Source organism: Oncorhynchus keta, chromosome 34 (assembly GCF_023373465.1).
Source record: "Oncorhynchus keta strain PuntledgeMale-10-30-2019 chromosome 34, Oket_V2, whole genome shotgun sequence".
NCBI classification, from domain to species: Eukaryota; Metazoa; Chordata; class Actinopteri; order Salmoniformes; family Salmonidae; genus Oncorhynchus; species Oncorhynchus keta.
The window spans coordinates 8,310,316-8,325,917 of record NC_068454.1 but is presented as its reverse complement, the minus strand read 5'-3'; the positions used below and the strand labels follow the sequence as shown (position 1 = coordinate 8,325,917).

At 40.5% G+C, this 15,602-nt stretch overlaps 2 protein-coding genes across 2 annotated transcripts; both read right to left on the bottom strand.

Annotated features, from left to right (window-relative positions):
- Window positions 1-783: 783 nt before the first annotated feature.
- On the bottom strand, window positions 784-2,592 carry tmsb4x (thymosin beta 4 X-linked). The gene is made up of 3 exons (XM_035749307.2): window positions 2,458-2,592; window positions 1,400-1,512; window positions 784-1,283 (listed from the first exon to the last, which is right to left on the bottom strand). Exons 2-3 carry the CDS (start codon window positions 1,497-1,499, stop codon window positions 1,252-1,254), a joined length of 132 nt encoding a protein of 43 aa, XP_035605200.1. The 5' UTR covers window positions 1,500-1,512; window positions 2,458-2,592; the 3' UTR covers window positions 784-1,251.
- Window positions 2,593-2,760: 168 nt separating this feature from the next.
- LOC127914971 (toll-like receptor 8) lies at window positions 2,761-15,332 on the bottom strand. Its single transcript, XM_052492935.1, has 2 exons — window positions 15,132-15,332; window positions 2,761-6,462 (listed from the first exon to the last, which is right to left on the bottom strand). The coding sequence occupies exons 1-2, from the start codon at window positions 15,144-15,146 to the stop codon at window positions 3,355-3,357; spliced, it is 3,123 nt and encodes a 1,040-aa protein (XP_052348895.1). The 5' UTR covers window positions 15,147-15,332; the 3' UTR covers window positions 2,761-3,354.
- Window positions 15,333-15,602: the final 270 nt, after the last annotated feature.

Genomic DNA, 15,602 nt, shown 5'->3' with positions numbered 1-15,602 from the left:
GTTTAATGACTAGTAAAACCTGTGTTGAAGAATACAAGCCCTCCCCATTGGTGGCTAATCTTTTGAAATTGTGAGAACATATTGCCAAAATGCTGATTGCCTGTTGGATGATAAGGGATTGTTGTATTCAGACAGTACATCATTGCAATATGCCCCCCCCTCAAGAACATCCAGTACAACTGCAGCTATGCAATTACTATTGTGGGAACAGCCATTTTGGCAATTGTAATATGTCCCAAGTCCAGCACAACTAAAGTAATAAGTCCTTTAAGAATGTGGCTTTCCTACCACAAGTCCAGACCAAGGGTTTATTGTTTTGCTGGGGCAGGCAGGCCATTAAGCCAGTTGTGATGTGTGCCAATGGTGCTTTTCTAGGTCAGTTGTGTGCACTGTGCCAAGGGCTCATCCACTTAGTGCACCAAAGCCCACTAGTGCGTCAGTGAAGCCACATCACCGGCATAAAAAAAAAAACTCTAGCAGCACCTTTGCACTTAGCAGAAATAGGGTTGCCTCACCGAGCCAGTTTAAGACTAACAGGAAATTGCTCTGGAGAAGCATTCTAAATGACTAAACTGCCACCACACTCCAGCAGTTTGAAACACATCACTTGGATTCTGATTAACAGTGACTGCATTGTCGTTCAGCGGTATAGAATGCAATTCCAGTAGTCTAAAAGGATAGCCAAAATTTGGTAGACACTTTGAGTTGTAATGAACAACAAGGTGTACAATGTGACACTTGAGACAAAATGCAAGTATATTCAAAATGAAAATTACAATACCAAACAGTTACATTTCTTTTTAATTTGCATATCAAAACAAACTTGTGCATTCCAAGAATTGAACTTATACAAAACAATTGAACAAGTAACAAAAACACTGCTTGATTTGAATGCAATTCACAGGTGGCCAGAAGCTGAACTAAACTGACTGTCAAAAGTGTGAGTCCCTGGTTGGGCTGATCCATCACAACCACAAGTGGCTGGATGCAGGGACAGGTGACAGAGCGCTGAAGTGAGTCCCGCGGGGCGAGCAACACATCCTCCTAGTCAGACTGCCAGTCAGTAGTTGTTTCCTTTCAGACTTTATGTAAAAGGGAGGGAGGGGTTGTTCTAGGGTGGAGGCTGTACAGGCTTCTGCTTTTGTCCAATTACAATGCAACTTAGGTGTTGATTACAGTTATACAGCTAAAAGGAGATGAAAATAAAGGCAATGCTCGTGGAATGTACAGTGCATAGTGGAAGCTTGGGCTTCATGCTGTTGCTTGCTTCTCCTGTTCAATAGCTGAAAGGAAGGTGATAACAGGTTAGTTCTTAATGTTTGCTCAGTGTCTCAACTTAACAGTAAAACATCAATTTCAAAGGATAATCAGCATTTGACGTAGAATAAAGCGAACATACTTTCTTTGGTGGGCAAGGGGTTTTTCTCCTGCGTTTCGGTCTTCTTCAACTTGGTCTTGTCAAAGTTGGAGACTTCCGCAAGATCTGGCTTGTCAGACATCTTTGCAGAGGATCTGGTCAAACAGCAGATGAAACTGAACAATTAGACATTTAGGTTTCAATGTAAAAGAGAAAGCAAGAATTTATTCCAGATTGGCAATTATGAGCAAAACCTGGTCTATGAAACCATATGGGCCTTGCACACAATTTAGCACAGCTTCCATCAATAGTTACTCTTAGTAGGCCCATACATTCAACCCCAAAATGCAGACAAAGAGCACAATCCCCTACAGCACATGTGTTGGGGGGTGGTGGTAAGATTAAATGCTTTCATTCTCCCTGGCAGGGCAAGCAGACCACATCTAAATTAGAGTACATACAACCTAGTCCATTACTTTCCTAGATTTACAAAAGCAACGTAAAATTGCATTATTTTATGCAATTTATTCTACGAGCACGTGTTCTCATGACTGGCGACAAATCTGGAGAACAGCATTGTGCAATTCTGTGAGAGCTATCTGCAGGCGAAGTAGACTAACAACCAACGCCCTTGCTTGGCAGCATCGCAAAACAGGCTGAGGCTAACTAGTGGCATCGACCATCAATGGTCAGCATTTGCACATTTGCTTTGTCATATTGACATTGTAGCACATCCTAAATCAAGACATGATAATATTTGTAGGCAACATTGTAGCCTACGTTAGAACATCCACACTATTGATACGTTTCACTCAAGACAAAAACACTCTTACTAGGTAGGGTACCAACTTCAAGTGATAGAACATACAATTAATTACACTATTGAATTACACTATTGAATAGGACTTCAACATGTATAAATAAATACATTGAGCAATATATCAATTGATTAAGCATTTATGCTTAAGGCTGTTGCAGCGGTTGGACCATTTATAGCCTACACGACTGAACATACTACATACATGGCTGTGAAGTTAACCTAGTTGGTTAAACATGCTATGTAGGCCCTGCGACAATAAATAATTTGTTTGCGCACTCACCGTAGGTGTATTGGATACAAATGAGTTTCAATCCAGATGGCGCCGAACACAAGTGAAGGCGGGCTTGGTCAATCAAAGTCTATTATACTCCGCAATATGCTAATTTGCAGCATGACGTCACGTCCCTTCACTCTCTTGCACCACTTGGTTAGTGAAAATATATATTACGTCATCTTTACAAGCGAGAGAGAGAGCACAAATAATAGTTGTGGTTTTATTTGTTTATCGTATTGGACAACGAATGTTTATCTCATTTGATTTAGGGCACCATTTCAGAGCATTGCTGCCAACCGAAAACCAGTCCAGTGTAAACCGGTAACTCTTCGTGATTGTGTCAATAATGACATCCCGTGGATTAACACAGTATTACATCAGATGGTAACCCTGACTTCATTGGTTTGCATCAGAAACATAGTAAGACTACTAGTTGATCCCTACGTCGTTGACTACATTTTAGATAATACATTTTCCATGATCGTAAGGCACACTGGTGCTGTGACTGTCTGCGTAGTTAAAAGAGATTCCCGATACAATGTTTTGAATTTGTGATCTTTTGAAATGATAATTCATATAATAAAATAATGATTCATAACAATTTCTGAAAATGTTGTCTTTATTGTCACAATTTTTGAAAATGATGTCTCTATTGTCACATACCATTAGTGCCACTGACCGGCTGACACCACAACCCAATACCCTCCCCCCTGTTTGGCATTAAAGCAATGAATAGAACATTTATTTACATATTGTTGATTTCAGATGTACAGAATCATCCAATCATAAAGGGATATAAAAATACATTGTAAAAAGGGATTGCAGTTGTTGTGTTTAACTGCTCAGTCTATTTGTGTGAGAAAGCTACCTGGTCCCTCTTGAGTCTCTGGTCTGACCTGTGCTCTACTTATTGGTGAAGTACCTGGAGTACATCTGGTTGTACATCACCTGGTTGTCTAACCTGACAGCGTTCCTCAGGCACTGCCAGAACCAGGGCTCTGCGGCTGCAGTCCGGGTCCATTCCAGAACACTCTTCCCACACAGACGCCGCCGCAGACGGAGGAAATGAGAATGCTGCAGTACAGGTTCCAGGAGAACCAGCACGATCACGTCTATGTTTTCATCCAGCAGCCTCTGGTGGGCCAGGTACACAGCCATCCTGAAGGTCCCGGTCTTGACATATGCCTCGGTCAGGACAAAAACGGTCTTGCGGCTCTGTCGGATGCTGTGGGTGAGGTTGTCTATCAGGGGGACCCCTGGGACCCAGTCTCTCTCCTCCAGACAGAGAGGCAGGTGTCTCTCCTGCCTCTCCTCCAGCTGCACCCGCAGGTGGTTCAGCACCCAGTCTGACACCCACGGGTCTCTGGTGTCGTAGGTAACAAAGGCATCATAGAGATTGTTTGTTGTTGCGGACCCAAAGGAATGGTAGCCCTTTAGCTTCGCCCTCAGGTAGTATAGAATATAGGAAGCATCCCAATAAAACATATGAGCTGCCATGGTGATGACCATGGTGAGCATGATCAAGGAAGCAGAGAGGGAGTAAATCAGGAAGGCATTGATGTCATTGACGCATTCTTCAATGTCAAACAGTATCACTGGTTGGCCTCTCGTTTCGGCTGGCATGTTGCAGATCAACTCAGTGGCCAGTCCGGGGATCTCTAAGTCTTTGTTATCTTTAATCCATAGGATGAAGTCGAATAAGTCACAGGTACACTGGAATGGATTACCTTGCAAGGACAAGGTTTTCATGTAGTTTTCAGGGCCCGATAGGAAGGTGGTCTCGTTGACGATAGTCAGTTGGTTGTGGCTGAGGTCAAGTAATTGAAGGTTGTGAGCACCCTTAAGAAATCCATCAGAGAGTTGAGCAATCTGATTGTAGCTCAAGTCAAGCATCTGAAGTGCATTTGTGAAGTTTGAGAGATTTGCTGACATGTGATATAAAGAATTATAGCTTAGATCCAGAATATTCAGTTGTTGGAAACTAGCCAGTTTATCCCAATCAAAATGGGTGAGTAAATTATGACTAATGCATAGTTTCTGAAGGGTATACGGTAAGTTTTCATAGACTGTTGATGGAATCTTCTCAAGGCCGTTGAAGGATATATCCAGATAGGTTAAATTCACCAGGTTTTTAAAAAGTCTGTTGTATGAGCCGTCCCTCTCTTTCCATAATGTGGCCAACAAATTGTGTCGAAATTGAAGCTCTTTCAAAGATGCGCTTGTCATCTGCTTAGTTGTTAATGTAAAAATGTTATTGTTTGACATATTCAATACCTTCAAAGCCGGTAGATTTGTCAAGAAATTTAAATTATGTGTCACACCTGACACTTCAAAATAGTGGCTGTTGTAGCTTAGGTCTAAAACTTGTAGTTTGTGTAATTCCTTAAATGCATTGTTATAGGCCAGGTCAATCTTGTTAAAGGACAGGTCCAGATATGTTAGGGCTGGTAACGTTGTGAACTCTGTCCCATTCAGTGCTGCAGAAAATCCATTTCTTGATAGGTTCAGACATGCAATGTCACCATAGCCCTCAAATTGCTTTGGAGAAATAAAGAAGATATTATTTGAACTAAGGACCAGCACTCGACCAGAGTCAAAGCACTCTTGCTTCACAAGGCCGTGTTTTAACTCAAAGGAAAAATCCATTGAATGTGAATAGTGACTAGTGAGAGGTGACTTGTGCAGCTCCGACTTTGAATTGCTTCCTAAGACACGGCCTGGTGAATCGCTCACTGAAACTGGATACAGCCTATTTTCTGCGAGGTATATTAGTTTCAAGTGTGAGAATTTTCTGAATATGGTAGAATTAGAGCGAACAATGAAATTAATTCCCATGTTTAACGCTGACAGATTCTTTAGATGATGGAGAGGGCTGAGAGTATCTGACTGGATTTCTTTAAAAACATAACCTGCTATATGTAATGTTCTAAGTGACAATAATTTAGAAAACTGTCTTGAAAGCAGTAGGGTGTCAGGGTAGGCTAACAAATCATAATTGAATGAAAAATCCATAACTTCTAGCTTTGGTAGATAGCTAAAAAATGTTCCTTCAGTCATAGCCTTAGACAAGAAATTATAAGAGAGGAACAGTTGTTTAAGATTGTTTAAACTCTCAAACCAGGAGTTCTTGATGAAACTGAGTGAGTTCCCTGCTAGGTGCAGTGTCTGTAACTCTGTAAGGCCATGAAATGCATGAGGATGAATAACTAGGAAAATATTGGGACAGGGGACACACGGAAATGGAGCATTGGAGCATCGTGGACAGTTTCCCTGTAATTCAAGGGTTTTTAGATGGGTTAGTCCATAGAAATCATCCTTATCAATATACTGTATCTTGTTAGATTCAAGCCATAATATTTTTAAAGAGCTGGGAAGTTCTTTTGGAACTTGAGTTAAATTATTAAAGGCCAATGTCAAAACTTCTAAGTTAATCAATTCTGAGAATGTGCCGTTTCTTATAGTAAAATTATTCTCACAAGGATTCCAGTAGTAGCAGTTTTTGGATAAGAAGAGCTCCTTCACATGTGTTATACCAGAGAGGTAGCTCATATTCAAGAAATTTATTTTGTTATTGTCCAGCATGAGTATTTCCAGGCTGAGTGGGAGGTTTTGTGGAATTTCAATTAGGCCATTTCCATTAAGCCTTAGGTCCTGCAGGTTTGTCAGATTTTGGAAGGCACCTTCGGCAATGTGACTTATATGGTTTTTGTTGACCCAGTTGAGATTGAGAATGGTCAGGTTCTCCAGGTTAGAAAATGATTCATGAGATACATTCTGGATGTTGTTTTCTGATAGGTCCAGCACAGTCACATTCCTGGTGATGCCATCAGGTACCTTTCTCAGTCGACGCTCCTCACAATTGAAGATGATGTCATCTGTGGTTTTAGTAGTATTGACCACCTTAATGTCACATGGAAACTGCCATGGCATCCATAAGGTACATGAGGTATTTATGACCAGGAAGTGACACAGGAACAATGATGCCAACTGTAACCAGCAGGTGGTAGCAGCCTGGAAATATAAAGTACAAAAGTGTGAGGATGGAAATATAATGACAGATTAATGAAAGACTAATGATTCATGATGAGATGTCTAACTAACGTGGAGTCAGAGGAGGCTGGTTGGAGGAGCTATAGGAGGATGGGCTCATATTAATGGCTGAAATGGAATAAATGGAATGTCTGCCAGCCTCCTCTGTGTGGAGTAGACCAACAAGTAGCCCAAGATGTACTCTTGAGGAGCATACCATTACTCCTTGAAATCCAAGGACCTTATAAGGTATTATATTTTCAGAGGTAGACTGGCTCTAGTCGAAAAAACAGCCATATACTCCATCTAAAAGTGAATCAATTATCAATTGCAATACAGTTCTAGATACAGCTGAAGTCAGAAGTTTACATACACCTTAGCCAAATACATTTAAACTCCGTTTTTTAACAATTCCTGACATTTAACCCTAGTAAAAAATCCCTGTCGTAGGTCAGTTAGGATCACCACTTTATTTTAAGAATGTGAAATGTCAGAATAATAGTAGAGAGAATGATTTATTTCAGCTTTTATTTCACATTCCCATTGGGTCAGAAGTTTACATACACTCAGTTAGTATTTGAAAGCATAGCCTATAATTAAAAAAAACTTGGGTCAAACGTTTCTGGTAGCCTTCTACAAGCTTCCCACAATAATTTGGGTGAAATTTGGCCCATTCCTCCTGACAGAGCTGGTGTAACCAAGTCAGGTTTGTTGGCCACCTTGCTCGCACACACTTTTTCAGTTCTGCCCACAAATGTTCTATTGGATTGAGGTCAGGGCTTTGTGATGGCCACTCCAATACCTGGACTTTGTTGTCCTTAAAAACGTCTTATGGCTGCAGGGGCAGTATTGAGTAGCTTGGATGAAAGGTGCCCAGAGCTGCCCAGAGGAAACGGCCTGCTCCTCAGTCCCAGTTGCTAATATGTGCATATTATTATTAGTATTGGATAGAAAACTGTTTGAATGATGTCTGTGAGTATAACAGAACTCATATGGCAGGCAAAATCCTGAGAAGGAATCCAAACAGGAAGTGGGAAATCTGAGGTTGATCGATTTTCAACCCAGCCCCTATTGAATACACAGTGGGATATGGATCAAGTTGCACTTCCTAGGGCTTCCACAAGACGTCAACAGTCTTTAGAAACTTGAATGAGGCATCTACTGTGTTGTGGAGCCGGATGGGAACTCTTTGAGTCAGTGGTTTGGCAGAGAGCCAGGTCTTGGTCAGGCGCATTTCACATGATAGCGACCTGCGTTCCATGGCTTTCCTACAAAAATAGGAATTCTCCGGTTTGAACGTTATTAAAGATTTAGGATAACAACATCCTAAAGATTGATTCTATACTAAGTTTGACAAGTTTCTTTGACCTGTAATAAAACTTTTTGAAGTTTTCGTCCGACATTCGGCTGGACCTGCACGAGTGTTTGGATTTATGTACTAAACGCGCTAACAAAAGTAGCTACTTGGACATAAATAATGGACATTATCGAACAAATCAAGCATTTATTGTGGAACTGTGATTCCTGGGAGTGCATTCTGATGAAGATCATCAAAGGTAAGGGAATATTTATAATGTGATTTCTGATTTCTATAGATATATATTTTGTCTGAGCGCTGTCTCAGATTATTGCATGGTTTGCTTTTTCCTTAAATTTAAAAAGAATTCTGACACAGCGGTTGCATTAAATGGGAGGTATATTTCCATGTCTAAGAATTGTATTTTCATCAACATTTACAATGAGTATTTCTGTAAAATGATGTGGTTTTCTGCAATATCACCGGATGTTTTTGGAACTAGTGAACGTAACGCGCCAATGTATACTGAGATGTTTTTATATAAACATGCACTTTATCAAACAAAACATACATTTATTGTGTAACATGAAGTCCTATGAGTGTCATCTGATGAAAATCATCAAAGGGTAGTGATTCATTTTATCTCTATTTGTGCTTTTTGTGACTCCTCTCTGTGGCTGGAAAAATGGCTGGGTTTTTCTGTGAGTTTGTGGTCACCTAACATAATCGTTTGTGGTGCTTTCGCTGTAAAGCCTATTTGAAATGGGACACTGTGGTGGGATTAACAACAAGATTACCTTTAAAATGGTAGAATATACATGTATGTTTGAGGAATTTTAATTATGAGATTTCTGTTGTTTTGAATTTGGTGCCCTGCACTTTCACTGGCTGTTGTCATATCGATCCCGTTAACGGGATTGCAGCCCTAAGAAGTTTTAAGCCATTTTGCCACAACTTTGGAAGTATGCTTGGGGTCATTGTCCATTTGGAAGACTCATTTGCAACCAAGCTTTAACTTCCTGACTGATGTCTTGAGATGTTGCTTCAATTTATCCATAAAATTTCCCCACTCATGATGCCATCTATTTTGTGAAGTGCACCAGTCCCTTCTTTAGCAAAGCACCCCCACAACAAGATGCTGCCACCCCCGTGTTTCACGGTTGGGATGGTTTTCTTTGGCTTGCAAGCCTCCCCCTTTTCCTCCAAACATAACAATGGGCATTAGGGCCAAACAGTTCTATTATTGTTTCATCGGACCAGAGGACATTTTTCCAAAAAGTACCTTCTTTGTCACTATGTGCAGTTGCAAACTGTAGTCTGTCTTTTTTATGGCAGTTTTGGAATGTCTTCTTTCTTGCTGAGTAGCCTTTCAGGTTATGTCGATATAGGACTCGTTTTACTGTGGATATAGATACTTTTGTACCTGTTTCCCCCAGCATCTTCTCAAGGTCCTTTGCTGTTGTTCTGGGATTGATTTGCACTTTTCGCACCAAAGTACTTTCATCTCTCGGAGACAGAACGAGTCTCCTTCCTGAGCGGTGTCACGCCCTGACCATAGAGATGCTTTTTATTCTCTATTTTGGTTAGGCCAGGGTGTGACTAGGGTGGGCGTTCTATGTTCTTTTTTCTATGTTTTTGTATTTCTTTGTTTTTGGCCGGGTATGGTTCTCAATCAGGGACAGCTGTCTGTCGTTGTCTCTGATTGAGAACCATACTTAGGTAGCTCTTGCCCACATGGGTTTTGTGGGTAGTTATTTTCTGATTAGTGTGTTTTGCACCTGACGGAGCTGTTTCGGTTGTTTCTTTTGTTCCTTGTTGCATTTAGTGTTCAGTTGATTCAAATAATGATGAACACTTACCACGCTGCATCTTGGTCCTCACCTTCTTCCACCAACGGTTGTTTACAAGCAGTGTGACGGCTGCGTGGTCCCATGGTGTTCATACTTAGCTGCAAAATCTGGACCCCTACAAATCAGCTGGGCTAGACAATCTGGACCCTCTCTTTCTTAACTTCTTGGATATAGGGGGCGCTCTTTTAATTTATGGATAAAAAAACATTCCCGTTTTAAACAAGATATTTTGTCACGAAAAGATGCTCGACTATGCATACAATCGACAGCTTTGGAAAGAAAACGCTCTGAAGTTTCCAAATCTGCAAAGATATTATCTGTGAGTGCCACAGAACTGATGCTACAGGCGAAACCAAGATGACATTTCAAACAGGAAATGCCCCAAATTTTGAAGGCGCTTTGTTCCAATGTCTCCTTATATGGCTGTGAATGCGCAAGGACTGAGCCTACACTTTCTGTCGTTTCCCCAAGGTGTCTGTAGCATTGTGATGTATTTGTAGGCATATCATTGGAAGATTGACCATAAGAGACTACATTTACCAGGTGCTCCAGTTGGTGTCCTCCGTTGCAATTATTGCGTAATCTCCAGCTGCGTCTATTTTACCATTTGCTTCAGAGGAGAAACCAAACTGCCATGAATGACTTCTCATCGAATAGATATGTGAAAAACACCTTGAGAATTGATTCTAAACAACGTTTGCCATGTTTCTGTCGATATTATGGAGTTAATTTGGAAAAAAGTTTGGCGTTGTAATGACTGAATTTTCGTTTTTTTTTTCTTAGCCAAACTTGATGAACAAAACGGAGCGATTTCTCCTACACAAATAAACTTTTTGGAACAACTGAACAGAAAGTTCTTCAAAGGTAAATGATTTTATTTGAATGCTTTTCTTGTTTTTGTGAAAATGTTGCCTGCTGAATGCTAGGCTTAATGCTATGCTAGCTATTCAAATAAAATAATTTACCTTTGAAGAACTTTTGGATGTTTTCAATGAGGAGACTCTCAGTTAGATAGCAAATGTTCAGTTTTTCCAAAAAGATTATTTGTGTAGGAGAAATCGCTCCGTTTTGTTCATCAAGTTTGGCTAAGAAAAAACCCAGAAAATTCAGTCATTACAACGCCAAACTTTTTTCCAAATTAACTCCATAATATCGACAGAAACATGGCAAACGTTGTTTAGAATCAATTCTCAAGGTGTTTTTCACATATCTATTCGATGATAAATCATTCGTGGCAGTTGGGTTTCTTCTTGGAAGCAAATGGAAAAATACATGCAGCTGGAGATTACGCAATAATTGCGACGGAGGACACCAAGTGAGCACCTGGTAGATGTAGTGTAAAATGGTCAATCTTCCAATGATATGCCTACAAATACGTCACAATGCTGCAGACACCTTGGGGAAACGACAGAAAGTGTAAGCTCAGTCCTGGCGCATTCACAGCCATATAAGGAGACATTGGAACACAGCGCCTTCAAAATCTGGGGCATTTCCTGTTTGAAATGTCATCTTGGTTTCGCCTGTAGCATCAGTTCTGTGGCACTCACAGATAATATATTTGCAGTTTTGGAAACGTCAGAGTGTTTTCTTTCCAAAGCTGTCAATTATATGCATAGTCGAGCATCTTGTCATGACAAAATATCTTGTTTAAAACGAGGATGTTTTTTTATCCCAAAATTAAAAGAGCGCCCCCTATATCGAAGAAGTTAACTAACCTCAAGACGAGCTTCAATGCCATACAACTCTCCTTCCGTGGCCTCCAACTGCTCTTAAATTCAAATAAAACTAAATGCATGCTATTCAATCGATCATTGCCCACACCTGCCCGCCCATCCAACATCACTACTCTGGATGGCTCTGACTTAGAATACGTGGATAACTACAAATACTTAGGTGTCTGGCTAGACTGTAAACTCTCCTTCCAGACTCACATTAAGCATCTCCAATCAAAAATTAAATCTAGAATCGGCTTCCTACTTCGCAAACAAAGCTTCCTTCACTCATGCTGCCATCCTACCGATCCTTGACTTCGGCGATTTCATCTATAAAATAGCCTCCAACACTCTACTCAGCAAACTGGTTGTAGTCTATCACACTGCGACTTGTACGCTCTCGTTGGCTGGCCCTCGCTTCATACTCGTCGCCAAACCCACTGGCTACAGGTTATCTACAAGTCTCTGCTAGGTAAAGCCCCGCCCTATCTCAGCTCGCTGGTCACCATAGCAGCACCCACTCGTAGCACGCACCCCAGCAGGTATATCGCCCTGGTCTCCCCCAAAGCCAATTCCTCCTTTGGTCGTCTTTCCGTCCAGTTCTCTGCTGCCACTGACTGGAACGAACTAAAAAAATCACTGAAGCTGGAGATTCCCATCTCTGTCACTAACGTTAAGAACTGTCAGTCAGAGCAGCTCACAGATCACTGCACTTGTTCATAGCCCATCTGTATACAGCCCATCTATCTACCTCATTCCCACACTGTATTTATTTATTTTTCTCCTTTTGCCCCACAGTATCTCTACTTGCACATCCATCTTTTGCACATCCTACCATTCCAGTGTTTAATTGCCATATTGTAATTACTTCCCCACCATGGCCTATTTATTGCCTTAACTCCCTTATTTGACCTTATTTGCACTCACTGTATATAGACTTTGTTGGCATTTGGAAATTGCTCCCAAGGATGAACCAGACTTGTGGAGGTCTACAATTTCTTTTTGAGGTCTTGGCTGATTTCTTTTGATTTTCCCATGACGTCAAGCAAAGAGGCACTCAGTTTGAAGGTAGGCCTCGAAATAAATCCACAGGTACACCTCCAATTGACTCACATTATGTCAATTAGCAGATCAGAAGCTTCTAAAGCCATGACATCCTTTTCTGGAATTTCCCAAGCTGTTTAAAGGCACAGTCAACTTTGTGTATGTAAACTTCTGACCTACTGGAATTGCGATACAGTGAATTATAAGTGAAATAATCTGTCTGTAAACAATTGTTTGAAAAATGACTTGTGTCATGCAGAAAGTAGATGTCCTAACCGACTTGCCAACACTATAGTTTGTTAACAAGAAATTTGTGAAGTGGTTGAAAGACAAGTTTTAATGATTCCAACCTAAGTGTATTTAGACTTCCGACGTCAACTGTACATAACACCCTTTACTTTCATATCACATTAACATAATTTCACAAATGCATAATACACACTTACTGTAGACTGTTTTATCACAGTTTCAGCCGACAGTATTTTTCAGTGACAACATATTTCTGGTGGCCATCTTCTGTTACACACAGGTGTTCAGAGCATGCTATATAGCACTTTACCATAGGTATTTGGAGCATGCTAGATAGCTAATTATCACAGGTGTTCAGAGCATGCTATATAGCACTTTACCATAGGTATTTGGAGCATGCTAGATAGCTGATTATCACAGGTGATCAGAGCGTACTAGATTGCTAATTATCACAGGTGATCAGAGCATGCTAGATAGCTAATTATCACAGGTGATCAGAGCGTGCTAGATAGCTAATTATCACAGGTGATCAGAGTGTGCTAGATAGCTAATTATCACAGGTGATCAGAGCATGCTAGATAGCTAATTATCACAGGTGATCAGAGCATGCTAGATAGCTAATTATCACAGGTGATCAGAGCGTGCTAGATAGCTAATTATCACAGGTGATCAGAGCATGCTAGATAGCTAATTATCACAGGTGATAAGAGCATGCTAGATAGCTAATTATCACAGGTGACCAGAGCATGCTAGATAGCTAATTATCACAGGTGACCAGAGCATGCTAGATAGCTAATTATCACAGGTGATCAGAGCATGCTAGATAGCTAATTATCACAGGTGATCAGAGCATGCTAGGTAGCTAATTATCACAGGTGATGAGAGCGTGCTAGATAGCTAATTAACACAGGTGATCAGAGTGTGCTAGATAGCTAATTATCACAGGTGATCAGAGCGTGCTAGATAGCTAATTATCATAGGTGATCAGAACGTGCTAGATAGCTAATTATTACAGGTGATCAGAGTGTGCTAGATAGCTAATTATCACAGGTGATCAGAGCGTGCTAGATAGCTAATTATCACAGGTGATCAGAACGTGCTAGATAGCTAATTATTACAGGTGATCAGAGTGTGCTAGATAGCTAATTATCACAGGTGATCAGAGCGTGCTAGATAGCTAATTATCACAGGTGATCAGAGCGTGCTAGATAGCTAATTATCACAGGTGATCAGAGCGTGCTAGATAGCTAATTATCACAGGTGATAAGAGCATGCTAGATAGCTAATTATCACAGGTGACCAGAGCATGCTAGATAGCTAATTATCACAGGTGACCAGAGCATGCTAGATAGCTAATTATCACAGGTGATCAGAGCATGCTAGATAGCTAATTATCACAGGTGATCAGAGCATGCTAGGTAGCTAATTATCACAGGTGATGAGAGCGTGCTAGATAGCTAATTAACACAGGTGATCAGAGTGTGCTAGATAGCTAATTATCACAGGTGATCAGAGCGTGCTAGATAGCTAATTATCATAGGTGATCAGAACGTGCTAGATAGCTAATTATTACAGGTGATCAGAGTGTGCTAGATAGCTAATTATCACAGGTGATCAGAGCGTGCTAGATAGCTAATTATCACAGGTGATCAGAACGTGCTAGATAGCTAATTATTACAGGTGATCAGAGTGTGCTAGATAGCTAATTATCACAGGTGATCAGAGCGTGCTAGATAGCTAATTATCACAGGTGATCAGAGCGTGCTAGATAGCTAATTATCACAGGTGATCAGAGCGTGCTAGATAGCTAATTATCACAGGTGATCAGAGAGTGCTAGATAGCTAATTATCACAGGTGATCAGAGCGTGCTAGATAGCTAATTATCACAGGTGATCAGAGAGTGCTAGATAGCTAATTATCACAGGTGATCAGAGAGTGCTAGATAGCTAATTAGCACAGGTGGTTCCTCTGTCTTCCGTCTGTCTTCTGTAAACACATGCTGTAACGTGGATATTTGGCCATGTGGGATGTTATTTCTCACAAATAGCAAAGATAAGGTCCTTATGCTTCCAAAAACGTACTGCAAGCCATCCGTGTTAATGGTGAGACTGAGCGTCGGGGCTCTTAACAACCCCCCCACCACGGAAGACGCCTTCACCCAAGGACTCTTATGTGTAATGTAATGGAGCTGAGAGTAAAGATCAAGGGCTGGCCTACAAGCATTGCATTTTATGGTCAATAGCTCAATAGCAATAGATTTGTGATGGAGGACATACTACTAATTTCCGCATACTAGTTATCTACAATATGTTTGCCTAGATAGAAATGGCATTTGTGAATGTAGCGATTGTGAAATATCACTACTTCCCCTTTAAAAAGTAATGTATTTTCTCATGTTTCATTATCAATTTTGCCACTTTCGAAAAGCAAATACCCTAAATACGCTAAATAGACACTACCTACATGTATTAATAATCACTGAAATTAATCAAACTTACCATATTGTTTACCATTGATTCCTTGTGATATTTTGAAAGCCTTTCAAATAAGTTGTACCTGGTAGTTTAGTTACCAATTAGCAAAAAAAGTTTAAGAAAACTGCAGAGGACTGTTTGTTTTCTTTTTGTTTCCATCAATGTAGTCCCTTGTGTAATGACTCAATTCCTCTCTACTCAAGCACACGTTGAAGTGCAACTAAAATTCCCCTTGCAGCTATAGTTAGTCAGATGTGTTCATCAAGCTGGTTGGTTGCCTCAATCAGGTGGATTATGGGTAGTCGGTGTTGGGGCATGTTATTAGGGAAGTTCTCCTCTGATTTTCTTCCCACTTTCTGTAATTAATTCATTTTTATACTTTCATATGGCATAAAGAGATTAAAGGCAGAATCAGTTAAACATTTTGTGAATCATTATTTTATTAATGTACAGCAGGATAGGAGACTGAGACAGTATATTTATAAGCATTGCAGT

Excerpts from the sequence above, each read along its gene's own strand:
- tmsb4x (XM_035749307.2), bottom strand. The coding sequence starts at position 1,499 with ATGTCTGACAAGCCAGATCTTGCGGAAGTCTCCAACTTTGACAAGACC. Across the intron at positions 1,284-1,399 it reads CCCCTTGCCCACCAAAGAAA|CTATTGAACAGGAGAAGCAA; the intron begins GTATGTTCGCTT and ends CCTTCCTTTCAG.